Here is a 25,152-nt window from a genome sequence, read left to right on the forward strand (position 1 = left end):
CTCCCAGCCAGTGGGTGCGGCCTCCCGTCCCCCGAATAGTGATGCGGCTTTCCAGAGGGCGTGGTCGACTGAACGGGCTCTGGCCGGGAGTATGTATAACTCATACATACCCTCTGGTCCCAGCTCAGAAACCTACGAATCCCCGCAGCATGCAGTGCCTGCGCTGGGGGGATTCATAAGTCTGCAGTCACACAGAATGACTACAGACTTATCAATTTGGACCAGACAACCCCTTTAAGTGCTATGTGTTCTATCCGGAAAACGCACACATAGAACATATACGACTGCAGCGGACGTCTGATCGAGGCCTTACCCGTGGGACAAGTAGATGATGTTTATAAAGGTAACTAACCGGTTGCCGATGCCAAAATCATTGCTTGAAGCCTTTCTGTTTCCACAGGGTTATTTGGCCAGATGCCGGCCTCCTCTGAAGGTTGTGCGCTGGGGAATGAATTATTATGTAGGAGATATAATAGAAAAAGAAATGTTAATTCATAGCCAAATAACTTTGAATGGCTTTCTCAATAATTTAAAGAGGTTGTTCAATTTTATGTAAAGTAAAGTTGAACCATTGTATAATGAACAGTGATTAGAAATACATTTAGATCCAATTCGTCGGTATTTTCAATATAGCGGAAGATCTCCGTCAGTGGAAGGAAACATTCTAGTTTACATCTGTGCAGACCTAATGTAAAATGCATCTCACATATCAGGGTAGATATGGATCAGATTTATGTTGGAAATTTAGAAGAAAAAATCTTTATTTACTAACCCGCTGGTCCCAGGTCTCTGCGCCTGTGAGAAGTGCCAGTCCATGTTGACCTGTGCTTGCTAAAAAAGGAAGAAAAATAGGGAAAATATGTGTAGAATATTTGACATAATAAAATAATCAATATGTTTACTTGCCCAATTCACTGAACACTTGTGGTGCACTGTCCGCAAGCAAAGTATCAGCAACTTATACACCTATATGTCCATTGACTTTAAAGGGAACCTGTAATTGTACTCATGCTGGCCAATCCCTCAGTAGAATGAATCCGATCCTGTCGGTACGATTGCAGCCAGGCGTATTTTTCTCTGAAATTTCAGATACAATATACTTTGAAGATTCGGCCGGGGACCAAAATCAGAGCTGGGACAAGTCCAGCTCTGCTCCTGGATGGCTTTCCCGATGCCACTGTAGCTGGTTGAGAGAGGTCCCTGTAAAATCACCAGCAGCAGTTCAGGGTGAAGAGGAGCCAAGTCCAGTCTCCGGTTTTGGTCCCCTGACGAATCTTTAAAATATTTTCTCTGAAACCCCGGGGCATTTCAGAGAACAATACACCTGGCCACAATTGTGCAGTCGGGATCTGATTCATGATGCCTGCAGTATAGGCATGATGTATCAGCCGGCAGGTTCCCTTTAAGGCCACGTTCACACGTTCAGTATTTGGTCAGTATTTTACGTCAGTATGTGTAAGCCAAAACCAGGAGAGGAACAATCAGAGGAAAAGTATAATAGAAACATGTCACCACTTCTGCTCTTTTCACCCACTCCTGGTTTTGGCTTACAAATACTGATGTAAAATACTGAACGTGTGAACGTGGCCTAATAGGTCAAGACACCACCCAGTTCTTTACACCATACAGTATACTTTTTTTTTTTTTTTTAATAATGGCAATCTGTGCCAGACATAAGTACACATTCAGTTGCCTATGTCTGTCCATTCATTTGGTGGCCTCAATACAGTGTGAATTTAGCCTTTAACTGATTAACCCCTTTCGGAGCAGCCACTTTGGCTTCCAGTATGACAAATATTTTCAGAATTTTTCATATTTCTAACTTTTTTTCATCAAAGGAAAAATATGGGGTCTTGTATTTTTGCCGACGTACAGTACTTTCCACACAAACCATTTTGTAGGTTAGCTTTTAATTTTTACTTATTTCATTTTGGAAGGTCAAGCAATAATAGTATTGTGCCTTGTATTATTCATCACTGGCCTACAATAAGTGCATACATGTTGTGACAGTTATGGGAGCACCAACTATGTGAGGGTTATGTTAGTGCATATACAATCCACACTCAGATGTTATATTACTCCTTATAGTGCTTTCACGCTGCACTTTGTCCTATGTTCGTTGTTCCTGTCAGGGCTTATGTCCAAACCCCCTGCAAAACGGAATTCGAGTGTATGCGCCGACGGGGCCATTGACTATAATGGTACTGATTATTCCTTAATAATAGCCTACATTGCACTATACATACAAAAATAAGCATTGCTTTAACCCCTTCCTGACCTTGGACGTGTCCCTTACGTCATGAAAGAGAAGGACTTCCCGACCTAGGACGTATGGGATATTTCCTGGCGATTTTGCGTGCACAGGAGGTGTGCGTGCGCGATCACCGCCGGGTGTTCAGCTGACATCACGCCTGACACCTGGCTCTCACTGCCAGAAGCGGTGCCCACACAGCTCCCGGCAGATTAACCCCCTAAATGCTGCAATCGATATCGATCACAGCATTTAGAAGGCAGGGAGAGGGAGGGGGCTCCCTCTCCCCTCCGATCAGCGTCCCCTGGACGTCATCATGAGGGCCCGATTGTTGATATGGTGACCTGAGGTTGCCATGATGACATCCGGGTCACCAGGTAACAGCAAACACCTTAGACCATGCGCAGAGGATGGTCTAAGGGGCTTGTGTCAGTGCAGCGCTGGCAGTTATGAAGCATTGCAATGCTTTATAACAGCAATCAGACTGTCGAAAGTGAAAGTCCCACAGAGGGACTAAGTAAAAAAGTAATAGTAAAAAAAATTGTAAAAATATTTTTAAAATAATCACAAAATAGTAATAAAAAATATATATACAGTTGAAACCAGAAGTTTACCTACACTATATAAAAAGACACATCTGCATATTTTTCTCAATATCCGACACAAAATCAGAATAAACCTTTCCCGTTTTAGGTCAATTAGGATTACCATAATTTTTAATATTTGCCAAATGCCAGAATAATGAGAGAGAGTGAATGTTTTAAGCCATTTTTATTACTTCCTGCAAAGTCAAAAGTTTACATACATTTCATTAGTATTTGGTACCATTGCCCTTAAGCTGAATGACTTGGGTCAAACATTTGGGATATCCTTCCATAAGCTTCTCACAATAGTTGGTCGGAATTTGGGCCCATTCCTCCTGACAAAACTGGTGTAACTGATCCAGGTTTGTAGGTCGCCTTGCTCGCACCTGCCTTTTCAGCTTTGCCCATACATTTTCAATAGGATAGAGATCAGGGTTTTGTGATGGCCACTCCAAAACATTAACTTTGTTATCCTTAAGCCACTTTGTTACCATTTTTGACAGTATGCTTCGGGTCATTGTCCATTTGGAAGACCCAATTCCTCCCAAGCTTTAACTTCCTGGCTTATGGCTTGAGATGTTGCTTCAGTATTGCCACATAATCTTCTTTTCTCATAATGCCATCTATTTTGTGAAGCACCAGTCCCTCCTGCAGCAAAACAACTCCACAAAATGATGCTGCCACCCCTGTGTTTCACAGTTGGGATGGTGTTTATAGACTTCCAAGCTTCTCCCTTTCTCCTCCAAACATAACGATGGTCATTATGCCCAAAAAGTTAAATTTTAGTTTCATCAGACCACAGGACGTGTCTCCAAAAATGAAGGTCTTTGTTCCTGTGTGCATTTGCAAAATGCCTTAAAACATTCTCTCTCTCTCATTATTCTGGCATTTGGCAAATATTCAAAATTATGGTAATCTCAATTGACCTAAAACAGGAAAGTTTTATTCTGATTTCATGTCAGATATTGAGAAAAACATGCATATGTGTCTTTTTATATAGTGTATGTAAACTTCTGGTTTTAACTGTATAAATATTGTACCCATAAATTTGTATTTTTATGTACATTTTTTTTTTTTAAAAAGTACATACGTAGTATCGCTGTAATCTTACAGACCCGAAGAATACACTGTGTTCCAAATTATTATGCAAATAATATTTTCTCAGATTTTCCCAAATTACCTATATGAATTGCAGTCATTGTAATTTTCCAGTCAAATAACTATTAGAGTACAATTGAAAGGTTTTTGTACAAACTGCCTATGATAACAGTATATTTTTTAAAAAATAAAAAACTCAAACTGCACTCAAAATGCATGTTCCAAATTATTATGCACAGCAGAGTTTTCAACCTTTTCATTTTAATAAAAAACAAAAAAATTGTCATTTTTGAAATTATAAGCATTAGCAGGTTATTACAAATTGAAATCAAACAGTTTTCAACTCAAAACTTTATTCTAGGTGATGTTACATTTGCACATAGGACCCCTTGTTCGAAAGGAGCTTCTGAACTCTCTCGTCCATTGAATTTGTCAGGTTTTGGATGGTTTCTGCTTCAATTGTTTTGCATGAGGACAGAATACCCTCCCAGAGCTGTTGCTTAGATGTGAACTGCCTCCCGCCATCATAGACACTCCTTTTGATGATGCTCCAGAGGTTCTCAATGGGGTTGAAGTCAGGGGAGCATGGGTGCCACACCATAAGTTTGTCCCCTTTTATGCCCATAGCAGCCAGAGATGCAAATGTGTTATGTGCAGCATGAGACGTGGCATTATCATGCATGAAAATGATCTTGCTGCGGAATGCACGGTTCTTCTTCTTGAACCATGGAAGGAAGTGCTGTTTGAGAAACTCCACATACATTATGGAGTTAATCTTTACCCCTTCAGGGATCCTAAAGGGGCCAACAATCTCTCTCCCCATGATTCCAGCCCAAAACATTACTCCACCTCCTCCTTGTTAGCGCCGTAGCCGTGTTTGCATCGGTGTCCATCAACCAGCCATCCTCCACTCCATCCATCTGGACCATCGAGATCATTTCATGCATGATAATGCCCCGTCTCATGCTGCACATAACACATCTGCATCTCTGGCTGCTATGGGCATAAAAGGGGACAAACTTATGGTGTGGCACCCATGCTCCCCTGACCTCAACCCCATTGAGAACCTCTGGAGCATCATCAAACGGAGTGTCTATGATGGCGGCAGGCAGCTCACATCTAAGCAACAGCTCTGGGAGGGTATTCTGTCCTCATGCAAAACAATTGAAGCAGAAACCATCCAAAACCTGACAAATTCAATGGACGAGAGAGTTCTGAAGCTCCTTTCGAACAAGGGGTCCTAAGTGCAAATGTAACATCAACTAGAATAAAGTTTTGAATTGAAAACTGTTTGATTTCAGTTTGTAATAACCTGCTAAAGCTTATAATTTCAAAAATGACCATTTTTTTGTTCTTTATTCAAATGAAAAAGGTTGAAAACTCTGCTGTGCATAATAATTTGGAACATGCATTTTAAGTGCAGTTTGAGTTTATTGTTTTTTTAAATATACTGTTATCATAGGCAGTTTGTACAAAAACCTTTCAATTGTACTCTAATAGTTATTTGACTAGAAAATTACAATGACTGCAATTCATATAGGTAATTTGGGAAAATGTGAGAAAATATTATTTGCATAATAATTTGGAACACAGTGTAAAGCTGCTTTATCAATTTGACCACAAGCGGACCTGCGTAAAAAAACCCCCAAAAAATAATTCCCGAATTGCTGGTTTTTGTTCATTCTGCCTCCCAAAAATCGGAATAGAAAGCAATCAAAAAAAGGTTATATGACCAAAAATGGTACCAATAAAAACGTCAACTCGTCCCTCAAAAAACACGTACTCACATGACTCTGTCTGCTGTAATCTAGGAAAATTATAGCTCTCAAAATTTTGTCAATACAAGTTTTTGCAATAAAAAGCATCTGTTAGTGTGTGACACCAGCCAAACTGAAAAAAAGTATATAAATCTGGCATCGCTGTAATCGCACCAACCCGAAGAATTAAGTGCTATAATCAAGTTTACCGCACGAGGAATGGTGTTAAAAATAAATAAAGCCAATTCTTCACCTGCTCTTGATCTTTTCATTCTGCCTCCCAAACATAGCAGTAAAGCTTTACTGCTATCTTTGGGAGGCAGAATGAACATTTAGCTCACATTTATCCTGCGCTCTACGCTGAGCTCTTACACCAGGGTTTCCGTGTAAATCTCTGAAATACGTGGTTCAGACGGAACCGCCAGCAGAAGATTCCCTATTATGAGGCAGATGGAGACACTGTGCACGCCATCTGGCCTATGATCTGGTGCTGTCCGTCTTTGTAGGAGTACATAAAAGTGCGGTCCGCCACAGTTTTGTGCACTTCTGAAAAGGACACCACAGAACAGAGGCCAGACAGAGTCCAGAGTAACTCTGCTGTATAGTGAATGGATCCCTCAGGGATTTCATCTGAATCACATCACTCAGAGATTTAGATGGAAACTAGTGATGAGCGAGCATGCTCATCATTATTCGTTACTCACCCGTCACTGTTCTCGTGATTCTTGTTATTCGGCTAGTATTTTTTAAAAGCTTGGGCAGAAGCTTGAGACCCCGCATGTTTGGCGCTTTTTAGACAGCCCAATAACATGTGGGGATTGCCTGCCAGTCACTGTAATGCCGCAGCCATGTTGGTAGTGGCATTACTGTAATTGGCTGGCCACATAGCATCATTGGGTCTATATAAGACCCGGAACCCTATGCTCCTCACAGTCTACCCCGGGAACAGGCAGAGTAGGGAGAGATGCTGCTGAGTGCGGGAGAAAATTTTAGCTGCATTTTGGCAGGGATTCCAAATCACTTTTATTTCTGAAATCTGCAACAACAGCCCTTATTATGGCTCATTCTAATGAATATTAATACTGCTGTTAGCAATAGTTAGAGAGAGATTGTGGAGGGATAGTGTAGGACAGGATAGGGTTCATTGCATGTCCTTTCTGCTGCTGAAACTCATATCTAATAGCCCTTCTGTGGGCTACTAATAATCTTTTTGCTCTTAATTCTGCAAATTGTTGTGAAAAGACATATTATATGCCATTTACACAGCTCAAGTTGTGCGTTAAAAGCATACAGCCAGACTTGGTTGATTGGAATAGCATCACTATATAGTGCAAGCAGTGGAAAAAGTCCATCTAAGTTGTACTAAATTTTCTGTGATACAAACGCTGAAAAGTTTTCTCAGCATCAAAAAATTTGACAATATTTAAACTGCGGCATTTGTGCATTCAAAACATAATTCCACACTTTGCCGGTAACCAGTAGCATTGCTGTATTGCTGTTGTACTATAAGAAGTCATTCTGAGGTGGGCAAATTTCAAATACTGCACAGTTTTATCGGCATCAAAAAATTCTATGCGATTTAAACTGCGGCAGTTGTGCGTTCTAAACTTAATTCCAGAGTTGGCTGGTAACCAGTATCATAGCTATATTGCTATTGCACTATAAGAAGTCATTCTAAGGTGGGCAAATTTTACAGCGATAAAAATACTGCACAGTTCTATCAGCATCAAAAAATTTGACGCTATTTAAACTGCAGCAGTTGTGCATTCAAAACATAAATCCAGATTTGGCCAGTAACTAGTAGCATCGCTATATTGCTATTGCACTATAATAAGTCCATCTGATGTGGGCAAATTTTCCTGCAATAAAAATGCTGCACAGTTTTTTCAGCAGGGAAATATCATATGTACGACCTAGCTTCCTGTCACACTTTTTAGGGGGCGCAGAACACCACTCTTGAAGCCAAACCAGTGTGAAAAGGTTGTTGGTTGGATAGCAGAAAATGCTTCCAGTCAGTTTGCCAGCACCACCCTGTCTTCCACATGGTCCAGTCTCAGTAGCCGGGAGTCTGGACGACATAGTCTTAACCCTGATTCTCCTTCCCGCCACCATGCCGAGTTCCAGAGATAAGTGATTCCCCACTTGGACACTCCGAAGAGTTTTTCACATTTCCATTTATAGATTCTGGCCTCTCTCCCTGCCCTCTTCAAGCAGGACATGAGGAGATCGCATGTAGCGATGCCCAAATATTTGAGCAGCCACGGTCACAAGAAGGCGATGGTGGGGAAGTGCAATTACTGTAGCAAGAGGTGGATGATGAGGAGACACAATTGCCATCAAGTCAGGAGGAGGAACAGGGTGCAGAAGTGAAAAACGAGGTGGTGGACGATGAAATCACTGACCCAACCTGGCAAGGTAAGATGTAGAGCGGGGATAGCAGCACAGAGGGGAAGGGATCCGCAACACCACAACAGAAAGGAAGAAGCAGTGGGGTGGCCAGAGAAACAAAGTGGGCAATTGTTCCCCAGAACACTAACACGAGGGAAGTTGCCAGTTCAAGGGTTAGGTGTTCCCGAGTCTAGCGATTTTTTAAAGACTGTCCAGTTAACCCAAAAAAGGCCATTTGCAACATCTGTCATGCCAGCATCAGCAGGGGCCTTAAAACTACCAGCCTGACCACCACCAGCATGCTCAGGCACATGACAGCAAAGCACCCGACTAGTTGTGTTTAGAAATAGTGTCTGCGGGTGACACCACTGCTTCTTCCGCTGTTGTACGTGCATACATCCACTGTCCATGACACAGGCGAAGATGCCTCCCACTCTGCACCCGTCGTTGCACACTTGCAACCACCGTCAGCAAGAATAACATAGGTGATAGACCCAAAGGAGTAGAATTATCGAGTGAACATATAAATCCTTTAAAACCAATAATTTTATTAGATTCTCAAAAAACATCAATACCCATGTGTTTTAAAATGAGATATAGCTAACCATAAATGCTGTATGACACATCCCCAAAAGAGCATTATTACTGTGAAGGACGGACTTAAAATCGCCCTGATAAGCTCTTCAAAAGTCCTGCTTATGGCAGGGGTTGGCACCCTAAAAAGCGAATTTGTTGCCCCCACTCCATGGCGTCTGCCCCTAACTATCCCTGTAATGGCCTACATAAGTGAGCTATAACAAAAGAAAAAGGTGACTGCCTAATCTAATACAACAGTTTTCCTATCATAGGTGTAATGAAAATATTACAATAATATGACATAAAAAGCTATGCAGGGGATCACTCCAGATACATGCCGCAGGATGGCTGGCTGCAGCCAGCCATCCTGCAACATGTATCTTGAGTGATCCTATACATAGCTTTTCATATCAGCCTCCTGATGAACCTGATTCTGGGGAAATGCGTCGAGGCGATTGCATAATCAGAGATAAGTTCTATCAATTTACTCTGTGTGTATCTGGGTTTATTGTAAGATTTTCATTACACCTATGCTAGGAAAACTGTTGTGTTAGATTAGGAAGTCACATTTTTCTTCTGCTCTTTTGGGGATGTGTCATATAGCATTTATGATTAGCTATATCTCAATTTATAGCTATTTTTAGAGAATCTAATAAAATTATTGGTTTTAAAGGATTTATATGTTCACTCAACCACCATCAGCAACCACGTCCATGTCCTTGTCCCAGCACAGCGTTTAGTTGTCCCCACCCCAGTCCTTGGAATGCAAACGTGAATACGCAGCCACCAACCAACAGGCCACAATACTAACCGGCCACATTTCCGGACTCCTTGCACTGGAAATGTTGCCATTTAGGCTTGTAGAGATGGAGGCTTTCTGAAACCTCATGGTGGTTGCCGTCCCTTGGTCCCCAGTCGACACTGTCTCTCCTGGTGTGCCATCCCGGTCTAACACAAGCACGTATCCCATAACATCAGCCGTGCCCTGATTAACGCTGTTACTGGGAAGGTCCACTTAACCACAGACACGTGGACAAGTGCTTGTGGCCAGTGATTCTACATTTCCATGGGTGAATATTGTGGAAGCCGGGACCCTGGGACGGAACACATGCTACTAATGTCCTTCTTCTACACCAGTTACTGAACCTCCTCCTCCTCACCCTCCATCTCTGAAACGCCAACATCAATCGCAAGCTGACAACAGGCTCTGCTGAAGCTAATCTGCTTTGGTGATAAACCGCACACCGCCGCAGAGTTGTTGAAAGGTCTAACAGACAAGACTGATCAGAGGCTCTCGCCCCTGAACCTACAGCCTGGCGTGGTCGTGTGTGACAATGGCCGTAACCTGGTGGCGGTTCTGAAGCTTAGCAACCTCGCACACGTACCATGCTTGGCCCACATGCTCAACTTAGTGGTTCAGCGGTTTCTCAAAACCTACCCTCACTTGCCTGAGCTGCTTGTGAAAGTATGACGCTTGTGTTCCCATTTCCACAAGTCAGCTACAGCTTCTGCCACCCTGGCAGTGCTTCAGCAGCATTTGCAGCTTACAGCTCACCGACTGGTGTGTGATGTCACCACTGGAACTCAATGTTGCATATGTTGGCAAGGCTTTGTGAGCAGCAGAGGGCAGTAGTTGAATACCAGCTCCAACATGCTCGTCGGTATTCCGGTCAGCCTCCACACATAAGAGCTGATGAGGGGGCATGGATGTTGGACATCTGCGCCATTCTCCAAAACTTTGATGACTCGACCAAGATGGTGAGCGGCGATGACACCATAATCAGCATAACCATCCTGCTTCTCAGTCTACTGTAATGCTCACTGCTCACAAATAAAGAGGCTTTGCAGGTGGAGCAAGTTGAGATGGAGAAAGAAACTATAGAGGGTGATGCTACACAGCCCAGCCTCATCTCATCTTCTCAACGTGGATTAGGTGATAATGAGGAGGAGTCAACAGGGGCTTGTTGCTTGTGCTAGAGATGGTACTACCCACACCATGAAGGCAAGCAGGTGAAGGAGGATGATAAGGAGGATGAGTAGGAGGAGATGGACAGTCATCCTCTTGGTGGGGACAGGGAAGTCTTGACTGTTGGCAGTCTGGCACACATGGCTGAGTTTAGGTTCCACTGCCTTTCCTGTGATACTCGTGTTGTACACATTTTGGCCAACACTAATGACTGGTTGGTCACCCTTCTAGGACCACACTACAAGGAGAACTTTCCGTTTCTCCTTCCCATTGTGGAATACGATACATCCCAGTGATAAACCAAATAGATTTTTGGAATCACAGAAACATGAGGAATGTCACCCTGGCAGTCTAGCGCGTAGAGATAGGGAGATACATGGTACAGCCTTTCAGAAAGTCCTAGGGCCACTCTGTTTGGTCTCCACGTGTACCAGAGGCCCGGCTGGATTCGATGACACCAGAACCGGCTCCCTAGGACCGTCCATTAAGAAAGTATAGCCCATTTTAGTTTTTGGAGTGTATAGCTGAGAGAGGCCAGGGGTGGAGATTTAGGTCCAGCCATGGGCAGTAAGGGGAGTAACCCAGAGAGGTTAAGAGCTCCTGCAGCTAGAGCCCAGTGTCTTTTTCCTGTGAGGTCGCAGCGACGCATCGTGTGGGAGAAGTCTGGCAACAAAGGGGACCACAAGCCTCCCATGGGGCAGCCCCTCCCCCGCAAGCCAGGCCTTCCATCTGACTGGTAACTGACTCTCAATAACTGCTTATATCTTTTGTACCACTACTATTGTGTTTGTATCTCTGACCATTATGTATGTATAACCCTTATGTATATAGTGTATTGTCTAGTGTGCCCTTAAGGCGATTAAATATATAATTTAACCTTGGGTTGCTCTTTTATCTCGATACATGAATCCTCACGTCAGTTGTTCGGTCCAACGAACACGCTACTGGGGCTGGTTCCTGGCCCGATATAATCCCCCAGTCTGCTAGCGGGAATTATATTTAATTGGAACTGGTGGCAGCTCTACGAGGCCGACAAGGTTGTGCTTCACTGGGGCTAGTGAAGGAGCCTCTCAGCCTGTCAGGGGTGTGAGCATGTGTGGTGCCACGTCCGTTACGGAGTGGGCCACCTCTTCTCACTCCCAGTGCCTTCCTGTACCCGTGTGGATAGGGGATGTCTGTGTAGAACTGTTCCAATCTGACCTTACGCGTCCACGAGGGGGTGCGGAAGGTCACATTAGTGCAAAGGGGAGGTCCGTATCAAGTGATCCATCTGACATATTCGTGACGTCAGGCTGGTGGCGAGGTGTGAATCCTTCACATGTGGTGGCAGCAGTGGGATTCTGCGGGATCTCTCTGGTGCCATTCGTCACAAAGATTTAGTAAAAAGATTACCATCTGACAACACTGGAGGCAGAGGTCACAGTTCCTTGGACAACCAAGGAGTAGACAGGAGGGAGACATAAACCAGATGCAACAGAGGCAGGGGAACACAATCAAAGGTCTGGGACAGTTTTCTCAGACCCCCCCAGAGCCCAGGCCCTGATGCACGAGGTACTCTGACAAGGAGGGAAAAGTTTTGGAAGATGTTGAAGGAGTACCTTGCCGACCGTACCTGTGTCCTCTTTGATTCCTCTGTGCCTTACAGTTATTGGGTATCCTAGCTACACACGTTGCATGAACTGCCTCTCTACGCCTTGGAAATCCTGCCCTGCCACTAGCGTTTTGTTGGAGCAAGATTTTAGTGCCGCCGGGGGTATTATAACTGATAGGTGCATCCACCTGTCAACTGAAAATGCTGACAGGCTGACTCATCAAAATGAATAAGGGCTGGATTGGACCAGACTTCTCAACACCACAGGATGACAGCAGCGGAACACAAACTCAAATCCAGTGTTTTTTTTTTTTTCTGGTATATTCCCATGCACCCCTTACCACCCAAACATGGGTGTACGCTTTAGGATTTCATCTTTTTTTGTGTTGTTATCCTCCTTTTTCTCCTTCTCCTCCTCCACCACTATATCAACAGGGTGATCATGTTACCTTCGCTATCAATTTTTGAACGGTATTTATGATGCCTGCATTAATAATTTTTAGAGGCCTACCTCTAATATTCTTTTATAGATATGTATACCCCCCAGGGGTAAATGTGTTCCAGCCCATGCACTTAGTGAATGCGCATTACCAGTTTAAGAGACTCACTCCTTAATAATGGGAAAAACTGCTTTCTGAGGCCCTCCACAACGTCTTTTCAAAGAGGTATTGGAGTGCCTCCTTTTAATTTTTGCCATCCCTTGCACTTAGTGCATAAGCTTTACCAGTCTAGGAGACCCACTGCTTGTTAATGTGAATAAAAGCTTTTCTGAGGCTCCACCTTCTAGTTGCGGGAACATATTGGAAACCTAAAAAGCTGGTGGGTTCTATTAGAATATGATCCATTGCCTTGTTGTGGGCTGTCAGGTGGTCGTCACATATGGAATTCTCACACTGCATACAGTATTTCACAGCCGGGACAGGAGACTTTGGGCAGTAATTACAGTAAGAAGGTCTCCTCCATATCAGGCTGAGTAGATGCAAAACGCTCCACTATATTCCCCAGCAGGATTGATGAAATAATAGTCCTTAGTGCTGCTACGTACAAAGAAAAAAAATTTCAGGGCTGATTCAAATCTATTCTATTTTCTTCAATATTACTATATTAAATCTCTAGTCAGCAATTTGTGTACGGTGAGCTATCGCACAAGGGATAGCTCACCGTATAGAAAATTATTTTCAATTCCATATTAATACCGCTATTAGCTGTTAGAACCTTTCCTTCTAAGAAATTGGGTCCCAAGTTTGTAGGGCCCTTTAAGGTGCTTCAGGTTGTCAACCAATCTGCTGTTAGGTTGGAGGTTCCTACCTCCTGGAGAATTAATCCGGTCTTTCATGTCTCTCTGTTAAAAAAAGCTGTTGTGTCGGATGGTGACGCCTCTGCCTCTGTTCCTCCGGTGGTGGAGGACGGGGAATATGAAATTTCTCGCATCCTTGACTCTAGACGGTATAGAGGTAGTTTGCAGTATCTTGTGGCCTGGAAAGGTTTCGGACCCGAGGATAACTCTTGGGTGAGGTCAGATGATGTTTCCGCGTCCAGACTTATCAGAGCGTTTCACAGGAGATTTCCTGATAAGCCTGGTCCTAGGGGATCCGGAGGATCCTCTTAGAAGGGGGGGTACTGTTAGAACCTTGCTGTTAGGTTTTTTTTTCCTTTGCTGGTCACATGACCTTGTTGGCCTATTTAATCCTGCTCCGCCCTTCTGGCTTTGCTGGACTTCATTGTATATCTACTTTCTAGCTAGCCTGTGCTCTGTATCTAGCTCTGTTAGTTTGCTTGGTCTACAGACCTCTATGTTCTATCTATTTTGTTTGTTCGTCTGTCTGCTACTATTTCTGTTAGGAGGTGTCCCATATTCCTCCCAGTCCTTAGTACTTGTAGGGATTCCCTCCCCACATCTATAGGTCTCCGTACAGACTAGATTAGGACTTTAGCAGGTCTGATCGCAGGATCAGGTTCCCTGTTACATCGTAGGGATTCAGCTGAGTCCTATAGTAGGGACAGATCTCCTCTCTTTCCTTAGCTTTGGTAGCAGAACATAACAGTAAGTCCAGCCTGCAAATTCTCTAAGGAAAGATTTTTTTTTTTTTTTTGTTCCATCATGGTGTCGGTTCAGGATTTGGCTAAACACCTGCAGGGACTCTCTCTGGAAGTGGCCGAGCTCCGTCAGCACGTGAGTAACTGTCCTGGAGCATATTTCTTGGAGCCTAAGGTATGTTTGCCGGATTTATTTTTTGGTGAACATCGAGAATTTTTTTCATTTAAAAATGCTTGCTTATTGTATTTTCGTTTGAGACCCAAGTCCTCTGGGGATGAATCCCAGCGCGTAGGGTTCATAATGTCACTTTTGCGCAAAGAGCCTCAGGAGTGGGCCTTTTCTTTGCAACCTAGTGATACATGCTTCAGATCAGTGGATAGTTTTTTTTCTGCTTTAGGATTATTATATGATGATCATGACCGTGTGGCATCAGCTGAGACTGAGTTGAGACGTTTAAAACAAGGATCAGGTAATGTGGAAAAATATTGTACTCATTTTCGTCGTTGGTCCACTCAAACAGGGTGGAACGATTCTGCTCTGAAAAGTCTATTTCTTGCTGGGCTCAGTGAAAGGGTTAAAGACCTGCTAATTGCTTATCCTACACCTGAGGATTTGCAACAGGCTATGCAATTAGCTATACGGGTGGATAGAAGACTGCGTGCTAGGGTTAATGAGAGCAAATCCTCTGCTATGTCAGTTTCTGGTTATGATAATGTGTGTACTAACAGTGGTGAACCGATGGAGATTGGATCGGTGGCACCTCGCTCTCAAGAAAAAGACCGTCGTTTTTCGGAAGGCTTGTGTTTCTATTGCGGAAAATCTGGTCATTTGATTAAAGGCTGTGAGCTTCGTATGAAGAAAGAAAAAAAAATGGTCAGTCACGCCCGTATTGCCTGTTTAAATTCCAAGGGTATATTTTTAGCTGCTTCCACGATTGCTCAGGAAAAATTAATGGAATTTCGGGTGTTTGTTGATTGCGGGTCTACACTGAATGTAATTGATGGGGGATTCGTGGAAAAACTCAATTTAAAACCTGAACCTTTATCATCCCCCATTGCTGTGGTTTCTGTGGATGGCTCCCCTTTGAAGAATATTACTCTCAAGGTCAGTGAATTTCCTCTCACTATTAATGGTGTTCACCATGAGAAATTGGATTTGGTAGTGTTGAATAACTTGCCTTCTCCAGTAATATTGGGTTTGCCCTGGTTAAAATTTCACAATCCTGTACTGGATTGGTCTACCAGTGAAATTAAATCCTGGAGCCATAAATGTTATGACAAGTGTTGTAACGGGCGTATTGCAGCTTTGGATAGGGGAGAATTGCCTGTTCCTATTCAGGATTTTTGGAGAGTTTTTTCTGAGAAAGAATCGCAGGTTTTGCCTCCCCATAGAGACTATGATTGTTCTATTGAATTTGTCCCTGGAGCGATTCTTCCTAAAAGTCGTTTATTTAACCTTACTATTCCTGAGAGGAAGGCTTTGGAGGAATACATACAGACAAGTTTGGCCGCCGGTCACATTAGGCCCTCTAAGTCTCCTGTGGCGGTTGGATTTTTTTTTGTAAAAAAAAAGGACGGCGGTTTACGTCCTTGTCTGGATTTTCGTGAGATTAACAAAATTACGGTACGCAATCCTTACCCACTGCCATTGATTCCTGATCTGTTTAACCAGTTATTGGGGGCCAAGTGGTTCTCTAAAATTGACCTTAAGGGGGCATACAATCTGTTGCGCATGAAGGAGGGTGATGAATGGAAGACTGCTTTTAACACTCCTGTGGGTCATTTTGAGAATCTGGTTATGCCTTTTGGTCTTACTAATGCTCCTGCATTTTTTCAGAATCTGATTAATGACATCCTTAGACCTTTGATCGGTAAAAATGTGGTTGTGTATTTGGATGACATTTTAATTTATTCGCCAAATCTGGAGTCTCATTGGCGGAGCGTGCGTGAGGTATTACAGTTATTAATGGACAATTCGCTTTTTGCTAAGCTGGAGAAATGTGAGTTCGCTGTACAGAGAATTAGTTTTTTGGGCTACATTATCTCCAGCAAAGGTTTTGAGATGGATCCGGTTAAGGTTCAGGCTGTGCAGGAATGGCCTAGGCCTATTGGTTTGAAATCGATACAGAGGTTTTTGGGTTTCGCCAATTACTATAGAAAATTCATAAAAAAATTTTCTAGTATTGTCAAACCTCTGACTGATCTCACCAGGAAAGGTGCTGATGCGGTTCAGTGGTCTTCTGAGGCCATTGAAGCTTTTGTGTATCTCAAGGAGAGGTTCACCTCTGCTCCCATCCTTATGCAGCCTGATGTTACTAGGCCGTTTTTGGTTGAGGTTGATGCTTCCTCTGTGGGGGTTGGCGCAGTATTGTCTCAGGATAACGGGGATGGATTACATCCCTGTGCCTTTTTTTCAAAAAAATTTTCGGAGACTGAATTGAATTACGATATTGGTAATCGGGAATTATTGGCTATTAAACTCGCATTTGAACACTGGCGCCACTTCTTGGAAGGTGCGGAATTTCCCGTTCAGGTTCTTACGGATCATAAAAATCTGATATATCTTGATGCTGCCAAGCGCCTGAATGCCCGTCAGGCTAGGTGGGCACTGTTTTTCTCGCGGTTTAATTTCTCCGTTACTTACATCCCTGGTACTAAGAATGTTAAGGCGGATGCCTTGTCTCGCAGTTTTTCTCCCATAGTCGGTGCTGAGAAAGAGGAAAACATTTTACAAGAAGGTGTTGTGATAGCTGCTTTAGACTCCGTTTTGGAAGATGAGATTCTTAAAGCTCAAGAGAATGCCCCATCTAACACTCCTCATGGGAGGTTGTTTGTGCCTGGGACCTTTAGGAGAGATTTGTTTGTTGAGTGTCACGAATCTCGGTTGGCAGGTCATCCCGGAATCTCTGAGACCAAGAGACTGGTGGGTCGCAGTTTTTGGTGGCCTGGATGGCAGAAGGAAGTCATTAAGTGGGTGCGCCAATGTACTATATGTGCTAGATCTAAGTCCTCACATACTCCTGCTGCAGGGTTACTTTGTCCTTTGGAGGTCCCCAGTGCTCCTTGGACACATTTGGCTATGGACTTTATAACTGACCTTCCCCCCTCTGAGGGTTTTACTGTCATCTGGGTGGTCGCGGACCGTTTTAGCAAGATGTGTCACTTGGTTCCCTTCGTCAAACTGCCCTGCGCTAAAACTCTCGCTAAGGCCTTTGTCAAGGAAATTGTCAGACTTCATGGCGTTCCTACTGACATTGTTTCTGATAGGGGTCCTCAGTTCGTGGCTCGTTTTTGGCGTGCCTTTTGTGACAGGTTGGGAATTCATTTGTCGTTTTCGTCCGGATATCATCCTGAATCTAATGGCCAGACAGAAAGGAAAAACCAGGATGTTGAGCAGTTCTTGCGTTGTTTTGTGGCAGACAATCAAGAGGGGTGGTCTGAGTTTCTGCCACTTGCCGAATTTGCTCTGAACAATCATACATCTTCTTCTGCTGGTTGTTCGCCTTTTTTTTGTTGTTCTGGGAGACATCCGTCGTTTGGGTCGTTCTCCAAGTTGGGATCTGCCGTGCCTGAGGAGGAGAATTTTTCCGGTGATTTGGAAAGAGTTTGGACGGATGTGCGTGGTAATCTTCAGGAGGCCAACAGAAAATCTAAAGACTACTTTGATAGGAAACGACAGGAGGTTTTGTTCGCTGTTGGTGACATGGTTTGGTTGTCCTCTAGGAATCTGCGGTTGAGGATTCCTTCTAAGAAATTGGGTCCCAAGTTTGTAGGGCCCTTTAAGGTGCTTCAGGTTGTCAACCAATCTGCTGTTAGGTTGGAGGTTCCTACCTCCTGGAGAATTAATCCGGTCTTTCATGTCTCTAATTTAAAAAAAGCTGTTGTGTCGGATGGTGACGCCTCTGCCTCTGTTCCTCTGGTGGTGGAGGACGGGGAATATGAAATTTCTCGCATCCTTGACTCTAGACGGTATAGAGGTAGTTTGCAGTATCTTGTGGCCTGGAAAGGTTTCGGACCCGAGGATAACTCTTGGGTGAGGTCAGATGATGTTTCCGCGTCCAGACTTATCAGAGCGTTTCACAGGAGATTTCCTGATAAGCCTGGTCCTAGGGGATCCGGAGGATCCTCTTAGAAGGGGGGGTACTGTTAGAACCTTGCTGTTAGGTTTTTTTCTCCTTTGCTGGTCACATGACCTTGTTGGCCTATTTAATCCTGCTCCGCCCTTCTGGCTTTGCTGGACTTCATTGTATATCTACTTTCTAGCTAGCCTGTGCTCTGTATCTAGCTCTGTTAGTTTGCTTGGTCTACGGACCTCTATGTTCTATCTATTTTGTTTGTTCGTCTGTCTGCTACTATTTCTGTTAGGAGGTGTCCCATATTCCTCCCAGTCCTTAGTACTTGTAGGGATTCCCTCCCCACATCTATAGGTCTCCGTACAGACTAGATTAGGACTTTAGCAGGTCTGATCGCAGGATCAGGTTCCCTGTTACATCGTAGGGATTCAGCTGAGTCCTATAGTAGGGACAGATCTCCTCTCTTTCCTTAGCTTTGGTAGCAGAACATAACATTAGCTGCATTTAGTATAGGGACAGATGCTAGGTATCATCTGCTGGAAATGAGTCTTCATACTGGAGACATACATCTCTTACACTGTCTATAACTTGATTTTTTCAAAACACTCATTGAGAGATTCGTGTTTTTTACAGTGATCTGCACTCATACATTCATCAAATCAGGCAGGGTTGCTTGCGTTACTCCACAGTTTTGTGCTGCCACATACCAAAAAAACTCTTTTCAGGGCCAATTCAAATCGATTTTATATTCTACAGTATTACCTCTCTTATCTACAATTCCTGTACAGTGAGCTGTCACACTAGGTATAGCGTATTACAGGCATCTAGTCAGAGATTATTGCCTTATAGTCCTTGCTGCTGCAACGGAAAAAAAATATTCTATTCCCTATAAATACCGCTGTTAGCTGCATTTAGTATAGGGACATGTGTTAGGTATCATCTGCTGGAAATGAGTCTTCATTGTGGTCACATACATCTCTTCCACTGTCTATAACTGGATTGCTTTTTTTCAAAAAACTCATTAACAGAGTCAACATTTTTACAGTGATCTGTACACAAATTCATCAAAGCAGGCAAAATTAACTGATTTAATGTGTCCATTCGCAGTTTCTCTGTGGCTTATGTATGTAAGAGGTAGTGGTGGGAGACTTTACGCTAATGGAGCTGAAATTACCACTTCAGAACTCTCCAGTGCTTTGTTTCTATCCATTTCTGGGTGCTTCTTGAAGTATGTTTGGGGTCATTGTCCTGCTCGAAAACCCATGATGTAGGATGCAAACCCAGCTTTCTAACACTGGGCACTACATTCCGACCCAAAATCCTTTGGGAATCTTCACATTTCATTATGCCTTGCACACAGTCAAGGCACCCAGTGCCTTTATTTGTAGGCCTCATTCCCTTTACAGTAAACAGTTGAATGATGTGCTTTAACGAAAAGCTCTATCTTGGTCTCATCTGTCCACAAGATGCCTGCTGGCCTTCTAAAACTAGTGGAGGGCGCCTGCTGGCACTCTATAAATTGTGATGCCACCTGCTGGCATTCCAAGTTTCAAACTTTACAGAATATATACGAAAAAGAAAGTTTGACCACCTCAGATGGATACATTATATTGCAGTAGCAATATACGGCTATGCAAAGCATAGACGGCTGCTGGCCCTCCAAAAATGCTTAGTGAGGGCTGACTGCTGGCCCTCTAACAATAGTAAGGGCCACATGCTGACCCTCTAACAATAGTAAGGGCCACCTGATGGCCCTCTACAAATAGCGAGGACCACATGATGGCCCTGAAAAAAAATGGGACTCTCCTCCTTCATAAATTAAACAGAATGTGTCAGATCATGTCTCACACACCTCATGGCCAAATAAGTTATTAAAAATGTAAAATAGATTTACTGGTGAATGTTTTTTTCACCGTTAAAAGCAATGCGAACGTGCAAAAACACTACATGTGAACATACTCTAAGGTGTGGAGGAGCATTTTTTTCTCTTATATATTTTGCCTTATATAAAAGTCATTATCCTGGAAAGAATGTTTCTTAACATTTTTTCAAGGAAAATCCATTTTATCTTATTTTATCAGTTTTGTATGTTTTAGGCAGTGTGCCCACTATGCGTTTTTTAAACGTTTCCGCAGCGGCAACGCTTAAAAAACGCTTGGTAGAAGGTCTGCCATGTTCCCCAATGATAATCCGCTTGTGCTGTGCACATGCTGCGGAAATTTCCGCTGCGGATTATCATTGCGGAAAAATCCGCAGCACTACCAATTATTTTGCGTAAATGCGGCGTTTTCGCCGCCATTGACTTCCATTGGAGTGCATGGAATCCGCATCACTGCAGATGCGGAATCCATGCGTTTCAATGTACAGATGGTGCCCGGGTTTGGAGAAGAGGAGACTCTCCTCCGGACCCGGGTACCATAGTACCTGTAAAAAAAAGAATAAAATAAATATTATACTTACCTTCTGATGGCCCCCGGTGTCCTTAGCGATGTGTCCTGGCTTGCCTGCAACTCGCGATGGTCTGAAAAGGACCTGCCATGACGTAATTTAGGCATGTGACGGGTCACGCAACCGCTGACGTCGGCAGGTCCTTTAGTGTACCGCGAGCTGCCGGCAAGTAGAGACGCATCGGATAAAGACACCGGGGGCCATCGGAAGGTAAGTATAGATTTATTTTTTTATTTTTTACCATTCTTTACGGTCACACTATATAAATCCATGCCGGTTGCATGGATTTATATAGTGTGACCAAGTTGTCAAGCACTTTCCAAGTGATGCTAAAATTGCTTGGAAAGCGCTTGACAACCCGCATGCGGAAATGCATGTGAAGAATGCTTCACTTCCGCTTTGCCCTGGCAGGAAAAACGCATGTACAATCCGCATGCGTTTTTTCTGCCAGGGAGATGCAGAAACGCTCAGGAAAAATCCGGAGCATTTCTGCATCATGGGCACATAGCCTTATTGTCAGTCCGTAAAAGTGAGTAATACTCTGACAACATTGTTCCCAGCAGCGACCTGGGATTTAGAGATGCTTCCAGGGATCTTTCCAATGCTGTGCTCATGCCTTTTCAGTGCCGTTTATATCAATTTGAGCAATTTTTAGACCCTTCCAGACCTCCAGGGGAGGGGGGCACCAGAAATTTGCTTTAGTTTCCCATTGACTTCAATTATACTCATTACTCGGGTCGAGTACCCGAACATTACGATTTGCTCAACCCGAGTAATGAGTAATCGAGCATTTTAGTGCTTGATCATCACTAATGGAAACCCCAAAGTAAGTGCTCAGTGTAGAGCACAGGATAAATGTGATCCAAAATGTTATGTAAAGTGTTCCCAACAAAAGCTTCAAATCAATCCACAAAAAAAGCAAATGCCCACTCAGGTCCATCATCTGTTAAAGGAAATATAGGAGGCTTCCATGTTACTGGTAGTGCAAAGGCTCTGGAAAAGCGAAATGGCTCCTCGCCCCCCAAAAGAAATTCAGCAAATTTTGTGCTCGGAAATCCAAATGCCCCTCTCCCTTCTGAGACCCACAGTGTGCCTAAACCACATTTAGTGTCCACATTTCTGTAGTGATGAGAGCTCGCCTAATTTACAGGTGCATATCTCCAGAACCATGAGCTGGGTGTAACGTACTGGGTACTACACTGGCAAATTTGCAATTTTCACCCAGCAACATCCACTGCTGATTGTTTCTGGAAAACACCCATGGAGTCAAAATCGTCACTACACCTGTAGATAAATTCCCAAAATATGTTCACGTTGACGCGGCTGCATGTCTCACAGCTGTTAAACAGCTTCAACAAATGCAGGGATAGCTTGTTTGTCAGGCAATCCCTACATGTCTCGCAGCTGTCAAACAGCCGTGAGACATGCAGCCGCGGTAACGCAAACATATCTTGTGAGCTTGCTGAAGATACTCAGTTAGGACTCGAGCATGCTCAGATAACGCCCTGTCCGAGCACGTTCGTGCAACACTACACTGCACCCTTAGATGAATTCAGTGATAGATGTAGTTTGTATAATGGGGTCACTTAAAGGGAACCTGTCATGTCCTATCTACTGTCTACGCTGCTCCCATAGCGTTGTTAGTGGTGCAATATGCATCACTAACACGCTTTTTTCATTAAAATTGGTGGTAATATAATGAGTATATAGCATTTTAAATACTTATATCCTACCTGCTCATTTTTAGACATAGGTATGATCCTGGTATTCAGTCAGGGCTGGCGCCACCCACGTATTTGAATTTTGACCTGGCTAGCGCTAATATAAGTAGGGCGCATATGCAGTTTTACATCACCAGTCTCAGTTCACTGCGCATGCGCTATGAGGCTGTGTAGTTCACAGCTTCACTGCGCATGCACTATGAGCCGCGCGGCTCCGCGCACGTGCACAGTGAGGCTGTGTAGTTCCCAGCTTCACTGCGCATGCGCTGTGATGAGCAGCTCCCCGCGCATGTGCGCTTGCACAGTGAAGTTCCCAGCTTCACTGTGTGTGGACGGAGCCACTTGTCACAGCGCATGCGCAGTGAAGCTGTGAACTACACAACCTCACTGTGCACACACAGGGAGCCGAGGCTGGCGATGTAAAACTGCACATGTGCCCCACTTATATTAGCACTAGCAGGGAGCAAAATTCAAAAACGTGGGCGGCGCCAACCCTGACTGAATGTGGCGCCACCCCTGACTGAATCAGAGAATCACACCCCTATGGCTAAAAATGAGCAGGTAGGATATAAATATTTAAAATTCTTTATACTCATTATATTATCACCAATTTTAATGAAAAAAGCTTGTTAGTGATATGCGGGGGAAAACTATTGTTTGGACGCACGGCAGGGCTTGGAAAGGAAAGAGTGATGGTTTGGAACGCAGACTTTGATGGAATGGGCTGCGGGTGTCATGTCATGTTTGGAGAGCACCTGATGTGCCTAAACAGTGGAAACCCCCAACAAGTAACCCCATTTTGGAAGCTACACCCCTTAAGGAATTAATCTAGACATGTGGTGAGCATCTTGAACCCAAAGGTGCTTCAAGGAATTTTACAAAGTTGAACTGTGAAAATGAAACTAAAATATTTTTCCCACAAATATGTTGTTTTAGCCCTATGTTTTTTCATTTTCACAAGGGAAACAGGAGAAAATGGACTTCAAAATTTGTTGTGCAATTTTCCTGAGTACACCGATTTTCCATTTGTGGTCAAAAACTACTTTTGAGGCACAGTGCAAAGCTCAGAAGGGAAGAAGTGCCATATTGGAATTCAGATTTTGCTGGAATGGTTTGAGGGTCCCATGTCACATTAGCAGAGCCCCTGAGGTGCCAGAACAGCAGAACCCCCAATAAGTAACCCCATTTTTCAAACTACACCTCTCAATGAATACATCTAGGGGTGCAGTGATCATATTGATACCACAGGTGGATCACAGCATTTTATATCATTGGGCAGTGAAGAAAAAATAATTACATTTTTAGCACCAAAATGTTGTTTTCGCTCCAGACTTTACATTTTCACACTGGGAAATGGGTTAAAAATGAAACCAAAATTTGTCACACAATTTCTGCTGAATGTAGAAATACCCCATATGTGGCTGTGATGAAAGGGTAGTTATCCAGCAACTCGTGAAATTTACTTAAAAAATAGCCTTTATTTTGAAAAAATTAAAAACATGAGACCATGGTGCAAATAAAAGCGTACAGAGGCTGATGCGTTTCGGATACGTAGATCCTTACTCATAGCATAATACAATGTTGAAATGGAAAAACTTTTAAGGCATATGGAGAAAGTAGCTGCCCACCGACATCACCTGTTCAGAAGCTCAATTACACATGAGTCCAGAGTCTCAGAAAACTCCGTTTTAAACCTAAGTGAACTGACTGTTTCTATTTAAAAAAAAAAAATATATGGAAGGTTGACAAAATAATTACAAACTCAATAAATATAACTCGCTAAATATAAGTCACATAATATCAACCTAGAAACAGACAATTATAATGAATATAGCAGGAAATCAGCTAGTGTAAAATAGTGCAAGTGTAAATAACGGAATATTAATACAAATACATATGCCTTAAAAGTTTTTCCACTTCAACATTGTATTATGCTATGAGTAAGGATCTACGTATCCGAAACGCGTAAGCCTCTGTACGCTTTTATTTGCACTATGGTCTCATGGTTTTAATTTTTTCAAAATAAAGGCTATTTAAGTCAATTTCACCAGTTGTTGGATAACTACCCTTTCATCACTGTCTAATGTCTCCCAGACATGGATCTTTACAATCTGAGCACCGTGCCTCATGAGAAAGTGGACCGAGTAGGCTGACCCAGGTGAGCTGAAATATTTTTTCTAAATTTACTACTGACTGTCTGAACATTTTTTTGTGCTCCCTGGTGTAACATCATTGATATAGGGAGGAAAAGTTCATTGCTATATACCACTATAAATTTGAACATGCCAGCTGCTCATAAAAGATGTTAGTATTTGTTTCATTCTCTTTGGTTCCTTCTCATCTATGATTAGGGAGGCAGAATGAACAAAACAACAGCAGGTGAAGAATTGGTTTTATCTTTTACGCCGTTTTTCGTGCGGTATAAGTGATTAGACGACTTTGTTCTTTGGGTCGGTGCGATCATAGTGATATTAGATTTATATTGGGTTTTTATGTTTGGCTGCTGTCACACACTAAAAGACGCTTTTTTTTTTTCAAAAACAAGTTTTTGCATCGCCATATTTTGAGAGCTGTGATTTTCCTATATTTCAGCCAACAGCGTCATGTGATGGCTTGTTTTTTGCGGGATGAGTTGACGTTTTTATTGGTACCATTTTTGGGC

The 25,152-nt window shown here is 43.2% G+C and overlaps 1 protein-coding gene across 2 annotated transcripts in view; it reads right to left on the reverse strand.

Annotated features, from left to right (window-relative positions):
* Positions 1-25,152, reverse strand: part of LOC141164439 (protocadherin gamma-C5-like) — a 192,280-nt gene that overhangs the window by 15,731 nt on the left and 151,397 nt on the right. Inside the window, exons 2-3 of one of the 2 annotated variants that reach the window (XM_073649672.1) lie at positions 773-831; positions 353-441 (exon numbers count right to left, since the gene is read on the reverse strand). In XM_073649672.1, coding sequence (XP_073505773.1) covers positions 353-441; positions 773-831 — 148 coding nt within the window. Of the gene's footprint in view, positions 1-352; positions 442-772; positions 832-25,152 lie in introns of those variants that run through there. The other variant, XR_012250907.1, reaches the window with a different exon arrangement.

The sequence above is a fragment of the Phyllobates terribilis genome, unplaced genomic scaffold (assembly GCF_046119375.1).
Source record: "Phyllobates terribilis strain yellow unplaced genomic scaffold, ASM4611937v1 Scaffold_10__3_contigs__length_209671492, whole genome shotgun sequence".
In the NCBI taxonomy this organism is placed as follows: domain Eukaryota; kingdom Metazoa; phylum Chordata; class Amphibia; order Anura; family Dendrobatidae; genus Phyllobates; species Phyllobates terribilis.